A 13,326-nucleotide genomic window follows, 5' to 3' on the forward strand; every position below is an offset into this window, starting at 1 on the left:
CAAACGAAGAATTTTGTAAGCATATAATATCCTCTAAATATAAGGGTTATACATTCATAGCTCATTACGCAAAAGGATACGATTCACAATTTATATTAAAATACTTGGTTGATAACACTCTAAAACCATTTACAATTTATAGTGGTACAAAACTAATGTTATTAGAAATTAAATATTTAAATATAAAAATAAAAGATAGTAGTAATTTTATTCAAGCTCCACTTAGTAGTTTTCCCAAAACTTTTGGTCTTAAAGAGTTGAAAAAAGGTTACTTCCCACATTTCTTTAATACAGTGGAAAATAAAGATTATATAGGCGTATTACCTGATAAAGAATATTACGGATACAAGACAATGAAAACAGAGAATAAACAAGAATTTGAAAAATGGTATGATAGTAAAATTAAGGAAAATTATATATTTAATTTTAAAGAAGAATTAGAGTCTTACTGTAATTCAGATGTAGATATTTTACGAAGAAGTTGTTTAGAATTCAGAAAACAGTTTTTGGAAATAGCTAATATAGATCCTTTTCAATATACGACTATAGCAGGTGTTTGTATGTCTATTTATAAATCAAAATATTTGTTACAAGATACTATAGCTGTTTTTGATAAAGAAAAAAATGAAAAATATTCAAAACAATCGATAACGTGGTTAAAACATTTTAATAATAAAAATATCTTACATGCATTAAATGGCGGTGAAAAAAAAATAGCAGGAGCTAAAGTAGACGGATTTGATAATAAATCAAAAACAGTTTATCAATATCATGGATGTTTTTGGCACGGTTGTACTAAATGTTATAAAGATAGAGAAACTATAAATAATATAAATCATGCAACAATGGAAGATTTGTATGAAAAAACAATTGAAAGAAGTACATCAATAAAAAAAGCAGGTTATAATCTTGTTGAACAATGGGAATGTGATTGGATAAATAGTAATACATACAAAAAAATGGAAAAAGCTGATATAGCTGAACCTATTAATCCAAGAGACGCTTTCTTTGGAGGTAGAACAAATGCTACAAAATTAAGAGGCCGTCGTGGTAAAAGTGAAAAACATACAACGCTCAAGAGATGGCGTTGTATTCCGTATCGCCGCCGTCGCGGCTGGCCGTTACCACGCCCATCATCTACGCGCTGCGGCGCGTGTGTTATAATCTCGGGAGCGGTACATTATTATATCACTGACTGTCGTTATAGACGTTTCGCGTCAATGTAGTTGACCGTTGCGTAAATTGTCATCCAAGTATTTCTTACTATGTACTAGCGCACGGTGCGCGGTGCGTGGCTCCTAGTTCACGAGTCACGAGTCGCGACCTATTTATTAATTAAAGCCCCTGCTTACTTAAGAATATTAATCGATAAATAAAGCAAACAAATAATAATACACAAAAACTTGATTTGTATTTCTAGCCCAATTACTTTTTAAAATACATGTAATAACATGTAGTAACAATAATTTCATTACGATTAAATAGGTTTTTTTAGTAACTGTGTCACGTTTTTTACGATATTACTTATTAGTGACCTGAAGTACTTATCGTATGATATTTTCATCTCCAATTAGTATAACGTTTTAAATATTTTTGTTAGTATAAAATACATACCTGTTTACTTATTTTATTTTTAAACTTAATATAGGAAGTTGAGTGTTATACATAACATATTATATGAAATAAATAGAATAATACTTTAATTTTTTATATTATTTAATACAATAGCAATTTGCAGTAAAAAAACAATCTGTATACAAACATTACAAACTTATCATGTTCATATGATCTATATATATAAATATAAATAATGTAGGTACTTACAAATGTAAAGAACACATTTAATTTATGTATCATAATTAATTGAAACATAACATTAATATATATTTAATAATTTATTAAACGGACGAACCCAATTACAATAATTATAATATGAAAACATAAAATAACGATATACAGTATATAATATAGCTGTGGTGAGAGGTGTACAATATTATTTAAGTGATTAAATTATTAATGTATAAATTAAAAGAAACAATAGAGATACATATACAAATTTGGATTAGAGACAAATTTTTACTATTGAGAATTTAGATTCATATACAATGGATAACTTACGTATAAATAAGCTTATAAATATGTGATATGTACATATTGTACAATGTACATATTATCTATACACAAAGTGCATAATTACTTAAACGTACATAATAATAAAATAAAATATATAATATAACATAATGTACTTAAATATTTTATGCATATATTTTCCGCAGTAATAAAAAAACCATCCGTGATTTATTAATTTTATTTGTGACCATAAATCGTTACAGATGATTTTTAATTAGCGCGGCGAATAAACATGTAAAATATATTTACAAAAAGTTATATTTTATATTTTATATTTTATTTTATTATTATGCGCGTAGGTAATTATGCCCTTTTTACATACAAAATGTTATAATAATATGTACATAAAAAATATTATTTATTTATTTGTTTTATGGTTTTAAACCATTTCATACTGAAGTTTTGGGTATATATTTTTTTTATTATGATGCTGACATTTTTTTTTTTCCAAAGAATCTTCATCAAACTCTCGATTTTTTAAGTAGTTGTTTTTATGAGATTGAAGTATCAAATTATGTGTAATGCTGTTAAAAAATCCTGCTAAGAGCTTTATGCTCCACCTAAAAGTTCGATACAAAAAAGTAATATTAATACCCATGTCAACGAGTGTTAATATCACTTTTGCAACAAAGAATATCCCCATTAGTCCCGATATAAATGTTCCAATTGTTGTAAACCAACCCCATAATTTAAATAATTTATCTTCCACCATTTTCCCTAGGGTGTGTTCGTCTATTAAATATTTAAATTGAATCCCTTGATTTACCGTTTCATACCCCATTGACTGTCTAATTATATTATTTTTAACGGCGTCTTGTTCCTGAGGATATATAATATGTTGTTGGAAAGCTTTCATTGTATCTTTTGTATATATCCCAGAATTCATTAAAAAATCTACACCTTTATATGTCCATGTCCATGCTGTATTTGGTTTCAACTTTTGTGGCGTTTTTATTTCCTGGACATTTGGGAAAAATCCATACCAATTACCATCTAAATTAAATGCTGACGGGAATAATGAATTGCAGTTAATTTGCGTTCCATATTTTTGTAATGAATGTGTTTTTGAGGCCATAAAGAAAGTTTGATTGTTATATAAAACAGGTAATTCGTTATAACATTCGTTTTTTTTTGTTATCTCGACACTAACTTTTTTACATTTAATTAAATAAATTATTTCGGCATGCTTGACAGCCGTGAAACCAGGACCGCCGCCCATAATATACGCAAACTCCGGAAGATTGTTTGAGGCTAACGAAAGTCTTTGCTGCAATAATTTCCGTTCAAGAACACATTGTTTTTGTAATAAATCATTGTATAATGAGGTTATTGTTGATTTGAAGAAATTTTCTACATATACAAATTTCGTATTTACATAAGCGATTAGATCAGTGTTTTGCGGAGAAATAGATTTTATTTGAAAATGATTTAAAAACATGGTATCTGTAAGAATAAGTAATTGAGGGTGTTCAGTTTGAATTACCGGAATTTCACACGCAAATGTTTTTTTTATTTGTTTGAGAGCAAAAACTATTTTATCCGTCTCTACGAGGTATGTAAATATATTCAAGTTGTCGTTTGTAATCGATGTTATTAATGATGCTGGACCATCATATAAAACTACGAAATCTTGTTCTTCACTTTCTTTTTCATAATCTGATAGCCCCTGTAAACTATTACGATATTCAATTGCCTTAGTTATCGCAAATCTAAAACGTAATATATTTGCCTTTACATGCTTTCTTAGTGAAATTGGATATTTTGTATTTGCTGTCATAGCTGATAATTTTGTACCATAATTTCGTAATAAATGATTCCGACATTCTATTTTTTTTATAGGCAGTCTGGGGCCATAAGGCATGATCTCAGCAAGCCTTTTTGAAACGCTTGAATCTCCATCACCTGGTCAAATTATTCAATAATTCTATTTATTTATAAATACCTAATTATAATTATTTTTATTATTTTAAACATGTAAGTGATAATATATTCATATAAGTATTAACTGTAATTTAGTTATTATAATATTTATTGAAAATACAGTCGTTGTGGATCGTACTGAATGGCCCTTTATTTATAATCATAATAAAGTCAACTACGATAACTCTTATCATCATTTTAATTATTATGAATCAAAAATGTATAAGAACATTGGTATTACGACAGATATATATGTTATATAACTTATAACGAACCTATTAGTTTATTGTATTTGAGCCCATGCAATTCCACACTTTGTTTAAACCCATCAGCAATGGCATCAGCTTCCATGCTAGTAGCACCTTTTTTCCAATTCATAAAACACGTATGTTCGGGTGGAGATAATTTTTTATTTTTAGACCTTTGGCAAATAATGCAATAACGGTTTCTGATTCCCACAAACAAAATTTTTTTCGATTTGTAACCTATTATTGTTGCCTAGAATAATATTTTAATTTGAAACTCGTACCTATACATTTGTGCATTAATATATTATATAATTTTATTATAATATGATGAATATAATATTACCACGCCGGATAACGCATCATATTTAGTTTTGTAACTGCGCTTGGACCATTGTCCATCGGCAACTACGGTGCACATCGGGGTCCCGTCAGCATCTATTTCACCAGCCTCTATTGCTAACTGACGTTCCTCATCACCAGCAATTTTCATTTGAACCTCTGCGACTTCATGGATTCTTTTGCTAATAAACTCTTGTACTAATAGAAAAGTAGACGAAGACATACAAGGGATATCCATAACTGCACAAAATTCAGATAATTGTGTAAAGCCGATTCCAGCTGCTATTGATCCGTTGACGGCGGCATCATTTATCGGTAAATAAGTTTCAGGTTTTAACTCTTCTGAGTTAATAAACATAATAATGTTACACATATCACATTGAAACTTAAATGTTGATCTAAATCCATGTTTTTTTTCAGAAATAAATGTCATGTTCAAAAATGAACAACCAAATGACCCTCGATGAACACTATTTTTAATTTGATTAAAAACGTAATGGATATCCACTATTCGTCTTCCCAAACTTTCATTTACATCACATGGCCTGTTATAAAATTTAAATAATCATGTTTAATTTTAAAATTGTTATAAGTCTATAACCAATATTTGGAATGTGTGAAATACTGATTTTTGGTTCAAAAATAATATAAATTTCACAAATTATTAGGCTCATCTATATTCAATCAAAATTAAAATTAAAAATCATACTTAGTTTCATTATTACTAGATATGGATTCATCTACTGTCAAATTATGTAAAACTTCTTCTCTACCACAATCATTAAATTCGTTGTCCTTCAAATCCAAGATTTTACTGAACCATAAAAAAAATGTATATGATGTAGGTATGTATTATATATAAAAAATAAAATTCTAGTAGATTTCATACAATAAAATGGCTATAAATTATTAAACTTTATCTAATTGTTTCCCTCGATGAGCATGGTGTTTGATTAACAGCTCCCAAGAAAAAAGGTGCCATAACAGATTCTATGGCCTCTGGATTGTGACTTAAAAATAATTACAATAAAATTGTATTATATAATTAAAAATCATACTAGTACATACATTAAGTTTAATTATAATTTATTTTAATTAATATTATAGTTATGGTATTATACATTTGAATAACAACCTAAAAATTATTACACTTACAACTTTACCTAATTATTTCCTTTGATGAACATGGTGGTTGATTGTCAGCACCTAAATAACATGATTCTACAATAGGTTCTGCGATTTCTGGATTGGGACTTTGTTAACATAATTTTAGTGAATTGTATTAAATTAATAATAATAATATATAGGTACCTACCTCTTAGTCTTATCACGAATTCCTAGAATGTTCATCACTCGAGAACTCAGCGATTTTTTAACTGATAATTTTTTTGATGCGCAGCGACGAGTTTTTTTGTTGAGTTGATCCATTTTCACGTGAATAAATAATTAAAAAAAATATAAACCGTAATGAAAATCCAGCGAAAATGTATTAGTTACTAGTTTACTACTACCAATAATTACTGGCGTGAACAGTTAGACATGCAGGATGTCAATATTTGAAACCATTTATTTCAATATTTAATGTCTTCGTTTATCATTAATAATTAAATAATTAAATAATTAAATAATTTTTATTTATTTAGAGACTTTCTGTTATGTTATCGACGACGTGAATAAGATAACACATAAAGACATACGAATCAAACATATTACATATAAATTATAATTGACCTAAGTGGCTTTGTCCTATCGGCTATACAAATTATCATTCGCTGCATTTTTTTTTTTTGAAAATATATACATAACTTCCAAGAGTCTCCGTAAAATTCAAATTTTACATAGATAGGTAGATACTTTTTATACATAAGTATAATTATATAATTGTCATATCATAACCTAACCTACGTATTTTATACTGAAGATTATAGCATAAAATATTATTCATAAATAATATATAAATGAATCACTAATTGAAACAAAAATTATTAGGGTACGTTATTAAATAAAAATGCGTGGGCGGGTGGGTAAATTTTTTTAACTGCTCGTGCTCTCAAATTACCTTTGTGTGCCAATAGAGGAATATAATTACTACAATACTTGCACCTTACAAATACAATATAAAATAAATTAATAAACAATGTAATACGTAATCTTGAAAAATATATTCGTAAATTAATAATATTATATATAAATATATATATATAAATATTAAAATATATATATATAAATCGTTTAATGTTTCAGCAAATTTTGTTTGACAGACAATAATAAAATTGGCGCATATTATGTTGATTGAATGTTAATTAATATACAAAAACAATAATTTGTGTACTTAGTATTATGAAATATTACATATTTATTTATCCATCGTTGATAATTTTTTTCACAGCGTATGATTTTAAGTTTTTTACATAATATACAGTTATACTGATTTAAATGTAAAAAAATTCATCTGAAATATCAAATATCCAATTTTATCGAATAGTTTACTACAGTTTGAAAAAAAAATCGTTTGAATCGGACGTTTTCTCGCTGATTAGTTACAGTTTTAAGATTTGGTTCCATTTTGCGTAAAATACGATAGTAATAGGAATACGAAAATTGGAAATGTAAAATAATATTATTCAATGACAAAATTATTATTTTCATATTGACAATTTGGCTATTTATAACCAGCGCGCGGCCGAGATAGATAACCAGTTTTGACCTATGGAGCGGTACCGCTGCTTATGAACGCGGGGTGGTGGCAGAAGTACTGTTCAAAATTCTGCCACTGTAGTCACTAGAGCAGCACATGACGACGGCGAATTCATGATTTTTTTGCCAAAAACATACTTTTTTATTTCCAATAGTACTCAGGCCTCGTTGATCGTAGAACCATGATTTTAGTATCAAAATAATCACGAGAAGTTGTACTTAAAAATCTTGGAACAGATTTTCGATACCTCAATTTGCTGATTTTATATAATTTTTTAAAAAAATTAAAATTTGTTACAAACTTCAAATGCAAATAAAATTGGTTAGAAAACATAAATCAAAAATCTGTTCCAAGATTTTTAAGTACAACTTCTCGTGATTATTTTGATACTAAAATCATGTTTCTACGATCAACGAGGCCTGAGTACTATTGGAAATAAAAAAGTATGTTTTTACGGTCGATTTTTTCCTACCATGACGGCCTCTTAAGAGTAAAAAATACAAAAATGCGTTATATTGATGTGTGTAGTTTATATCCAACTGTGAATTATTATGATTATTATCCTGTTGGACATCCTGAAAAAATATTGAAACCAAAAGTATATGATAAAAATTGGTTTGGATTAATTAAATGTAAAATTTTACCTCCAAAAAATCTTTATCACCCTGTACTTCCAGTAAAAATAAAAATGGAAAAAAATGAAAAATTATTATTTCCATTATTTTATAAATGTTCTGTAGATCAAAATCAAAAATGTAATCATTCTCAAAATGAAAGGCAATTTATAGGAACGTGGACAACAGACGAAGTTAATAAAGCTTTGGAAAAAGGTTACATTATAACAAAAATTTATGAAGTATGGAATTTTGAAGAAAAAACAACAGATTTATTTAAAGAGTATGTTGATAATTTTATGAAAATAAAATTAGAAAGTTCAAAACATAATTATAGTTCTAATGATGAGTATATAAAAGCAATTTTCGATAAAATGGGTATTTTATTAGATAAAGATAAGTTAGGTGATAATCCTGTTAGACGAGCTGTAGCAAAACTGTGTTTAAATAGTTTATGGGGAAAATTTGGACAAAGACAAAATATGAAAAAAACTGAGTTTGTTACAGACCCACAACAATTCTATAAGATATTATTAGACGATAGATTAGAAAATATAAATATAAAATTGTTAAACGACAATATGATACAAATGTGTTATAATTATAAAGATTATTACGTTGAAAATTTTCATAATACAAACATTTTAATAGCTTTATTTACAACCTCTAGTGCGAGATTAAGATTATATGAAATGTTAGATAAATTAGGTAGAGCTGTAGTTTATTTTGATACAGATTCTATTTTCTATATTGATAACGGTTATAATAAAGTTACAACAGGAACAATGTTGGGAGAATGGACTGATGAATTAGGTGAAAATGTATATATAACAGATTGGGCATCGACGGGTCCTAAAAGTTATTATTATAAAACAAACAATAATAAATTTAAAACAGTTGTAAAGGGGTTTACTTTGAATTATCAAAATTTGTTAAAACTTAACGGTGAATCAATGATAAAATTAATTGAACAAAAAAATAAAGATAATAATATAGAACTAGAATATAATCAAATAACAAGTGCCCCACTTACTACTGACATCAACTATAAAATATGATGTATAATTTAGTCACTTATTCTTTGGATATTTGCATCATTCTTAAAATCTTTAAATTAAATTAAATCTATTATGATTCTGCTCCTAATTTTAATAGTAGTCTGGTATAGTGAAGTATTATTTTCTAGTGCTCATAAAAAACTCTAAAAACATGTTTAAAATATTTTGCATATTTTATTATATGATTAGGTATATTATTATTATTTATATTTTAATATTATTCAATAATAGTTATCTTATAAACATCAAACTAATTTTGAAAAATTGTTTAGTTTTTTTGGTGTTTTCTTGTTTTTAACAACTTGCTCTTTTTTTCTTAACTTTTTTCTTTTGCAAGTGAATATCATTTTTGACATATTGCATTATGATATAATTGGTTAATATTTGACTGTGTAATGAGCAACCAACCTTTTTCAAAAATTTTGTCTGTATAATATATTTCTTTAATAACTACAAATTATGTTTGAAAAATAAACAGTGAAAAATGAATAAGAAGTTTTTAAATTAAAATGCAACATTACAAACATGATCTTTTACCGGGACATCTAGTTATACATATTATTGTATATATTGTATATTGTGTATACATATTATTGTATATACATATTTAGATATTTTACAATATAATCTAGTACAGTGCTTCTCAAATTGTTTTGTCATGAGGCTCCCTAAATTTAATGTAAAACTGTCAAGGCCCTCTTAATCAAAATTATATATTGTTTTTTCTAAATTAGGTATATACCAAAATTACATGTACTATTTCACACAGATAAATTATTAAAATGTATAGTAAATTAATGTTTTAATATACTTTTGAAAAATATTAATAATAGTATTAAAATTTAAGTATTTAAACTTTTTCCATAAACGCTTAAAGTCTAAAGAAAATAAGCACTGATCTAGGATGACCATATAAGGATATGTTTCTATCCCCAAGATATCGGTTAATAATTTATAATAATATATAGGTGATAGCATTGATTTTATAATATACTATAAAAACTATGAATATATTATAAAATCAATGGTGATAGGTACAACTGAGTAATAAATGCTTATAAAAAGGTATTCAAAATATATGCATTTTGGTAACACATAGGTAATATGAATACTAGTATTAACCTCAATATCAACAAATAATGAATTGTATTTAAAAATCAATATATTAATTAATTATTAATAATTATTATTTGTTCATTGTAACACTTTGAAAGCATTATGTATGATAATTTAGTGAATTAACTCTCACATTTTTCATATATTTTTTTTGTAATAGGAAATTTGAAAATGACAATATTTAATAATATTAATAATTGTATTTGATAAAAAGAAAGTATTTAAATACAAATAATTTAGAACATAGAAGTCATTATGCAATGAAAAATTTTAAATTTTATTTCTTAAATCATAATATATTTTCAATTTTCTATGGTTTTGGTATACAAAAGTGTTCGTTTATCGGCCTCTTTAGGACATACAGCGCTCCCGGTGGTGACGACTATCTGTAGTAAAGTTTTCAATCAAGTTATCAAACAAGTGACGACACCTTATCAATACACCTTGATGATGACCACCATGAAGACTAGAGATAAGGAGGCCAAACACTGCTGGCCGCCTGCACAAAAATTGGTTCTATAAAACATCGCACACTAATTTCTCCACCAGTCTGCGTGGCGGTCAAATCCGAGGCTGGCTCGGAGTATAATTAACCCGTATAAGATAGGGACATACTCGACTTTATTACATTTAAAAAATTATAATTAAAAAAATAATAATCGTATTTAAATTAGAATTACACCATCGTATTCAGCGCAAATTTATCTTTAAGAATGTTCTATATTTACGTAATATATGTACATATAAATAGTAAGTAACTTAAGTACCTTATCTTTTCTTGGGATCGCTTTGGCCCATTTATTTAAAAGCTTAGGGTCCTAAAAATAATATGGATATTATTATGGGTATTTGTATAAATAATACAATTACTTACCTTTGGTGCTTTAAATATACTTTTATTTCGAATGCCATTTAACAAATTATATTTTTTTTCTTTAGAATTGCCAGTTGAACACCCAGGGGCATAACAATTTCGACTCATTTTTATCTATTTTAATATCTAAAACTTAATTTAATTTTAAAAAATGAAGAACATAACACGTAAAAATATCGAAAACTTTAAGTGCTTATAGTTATTTTAAGCTTTTTATCAATAATTCCTCAATTTGATGTAATCAATCGGTATCGTCAAAATAGAAAATAATATGCACCAGTATAAATGTAAATATGTATAAATTATATTGTAAAATACCTAATTATATATAATAATTATGTAAACGTGACAGTTTACATTTTTAAAAAATTTTTTTTTACTATTTATATGTACATATATTACGTAAATATATAACATTCTTAAAGATAAATTTTCGCTGAATACGATGGTGTAATTCTAATTTAAATACGATTATTATTTTTTTAATTATTATTTTTTAAATGTAATAAAGTCGAGTATGTCCCAATCTAATACGGGTTAATTATACTCCGAGCCAGCCACGGATTTGACCGCCACGCAGACTGGTGGAGAAATTAGTGCGCTATGTTATACGGGACGTTTTTTGTGGTAGAGTTTGGCCTCCTTATCTCTAGTCTTCATGATGACCACGGTCTTATGAGATAATAGAATTGATTAAAATATTATAATATCACGAATTAAAATATACTGGATACCCAACGATACATGATAAGGCGCTCCTAAACTGACTTTCAATGTGCAAAGGTGCACTAGCGCTCCAAGGGAATTAAATGTTTACTAATGGATTGACTATTTAAAATTTAAAATATTATGCATAAATAACAAATAATATTATGATTTTTTTGAACGATTAATTTAAAACATTCATGCATTTTCTTATTACTGTAATCTGCAATATTATTAACAATTAATAGGCACCATTGACCATTCTAAATATTCTACTATGACAAAATGGATTGATAAAGTGTTAAGTGAAAGGTAAGTATTAATAGGTAGTAAAAGAAAAATGCACATTTAATTATTTAATGAATATTATTTACATCTTTTTTTATTACATAATACAAATAATTTTACAAATTTATTAATATAGTTACTTAATACAAATTGCATGAAATACTTATACAGGGTGATTGATTAAGATAATGAGTGTTTTACGCTTAATCAATCACCCTGTAATTACAATACATATACAGTTCAAACCTTAAATTAAATTAGTCAACAAATCATGTTTTAACTAATTTAGATAATTTTTTTTTTGTTTTACTTAGTTTTTTTGAGTTTTGATTCACCAAGTAAGAATACTGCCTCATTCTCATAGTAATATAATACGAAAAAATATTAGTCAATATATCAGCTTGATGTTCAAAACAAGGAAACTTTAAACCAATATTTAAACTAAAAAACTCATTATATGTATCTTCAAACACATCACAAGAAGTGGCATGTTTTGAAAAACATGTTTCTAAATGTTTGAGTATTAAGTATAAATTTCGATCTGGGTGAGTTAGGTATCCTCTTGTTTTATTATTAAGTAAATCAGCTTCACTACCGACAGTTGATGTATTTAAATTTTTTATACTTTCTATACATAACTGGCACTTAGTACTCTTTACCAATCGTTTAGCAATGTACCTATTTGAAGTAGGTAAATATGGTAAATAAAAGTGTTATTTAATAAGTTATAAACATGAATTAAGATGTACGTCTATTTTAATTCTTGGTTATAAACAATGTCCAATGATAGTAATTAACATGACGAATTGACGAATATAATTTGTCATGGTTGTTTATTTAATTCCAAATATTTAGAAATTTGGCGGTAAATTATTTTGTAAAAGTTGCTACTAATATGATAACAAGCGCTAGGTGTAGTTTGCAACAGCTGTTTTGGCAAGTCAGTTTGGGTCCAAGAAAAATAGCAGTTCATATAGGTCGTTGGGTATCCAGTATATTTTAATTCGTGTATAATATCATATTAATTAATTAATGATAATAGTAAAGAAAAATCAATACTGATTACTGATAAAAAACTTTAAAACTTGTGAAATAAAATACTAAACCATGTGGCCATGCAGCATAGCACTATTACTTTAATAGTTATTTAACTATATAATAGTTAGTTTATGTTGTAAACCGTTATAAGTAGACAGACAGTTTAAATTTCTTTAAAAGCATAATATACCTAACAAAATAGTTGTTGAATCAATAAGTTTGTCAAAAATATTCCATTGAACTTAAAATTACATTATACCTACCTAAGTCCTAATTTGGGATATATTTATGTATTTTA

At 26.6% G+C, this 13,326-nt stretch overlaps 2 protein-coding genes across 2 annotated transcripts in view; both read right to left on the bottom strand.

The window, feature by feature from the left end:
* Positions 1 to 5,987, bottom strand: part of LOC149060012 (uncharacterized) — a 149,476-nt gene extending 143,489 nt beyond the window's left edge. The window contains exons 1-7 of the mRNA XM_089227428.1: positions 5,953 to 5,987; positions 5,801 to 5,890; positions 5,557 to 5,647; positions 5,347 to 5,450; positions 4,642 to 5,182; positions 4,326 to 4,548; positions 3,772 to 4,032 (exon numbers count right to left, since the gene is read on the bottom strand). Of these exons, the coding sequence (XP_089083554.1) occupies positions 3,772 to 4,032; positions 4,326 to 4,548; positions 4,642 to 5,182; positions 5,347 to 5,450; positions 5,557 to 5,647; positions 5,801 to 5,890; positions 5,953 to 5,987 (1,345 nt within the window). The remainder of the gene's footprint in view (positions 1 to 3,771; positions 4,033 to 4,325; positions 4,549 to 4,641; positions 5,183 to 5,346; positions 5,451 to 5,556; positions 5,648 to 5,800; positions 5,891 to 5,952) is intronic.
* LOC149060019 (uncharacterized) lies at positions 2,510 to 3,349 on the bottom strand. Its single transcript, XM_089218190.1, has one exon. It carries the CDS (start codon positions 3,347 to 3,349, stop codon positions 2,510 to 2,512), a length of 840 nt encoding a protein of 279 aa, XP_089074316.1.
* Positions 5,988 to 13,326: the final 7,339 nt, after the last annotated feature.

This window comes from Diuraphis noxia, unplaced genomic scaffold (genome assembly GCF_037042655.1).
Source record: "Diuraphis noxia isolate RWA-SAM2 unplaced genomic scaffold, SU_Dnox_SAM2 contig0001, whole genome shotgun sequence".
NCBI lineage: Eukaryota > Metazoa > Arthropoda > Insecta > Hemiptera > Aphididae > Diuraphis > Diuraphis noxia.

What these genes read in the sequence shown, in the direction of transcription:
- LOC149060019 (XM_089218190.1), bottom strand. Translation starts at nt 3,349, where the DNA reads ATGGGCGGCGGTCCTGGTTTCACGGCTGTCAAGCATGCCGAAATAATT.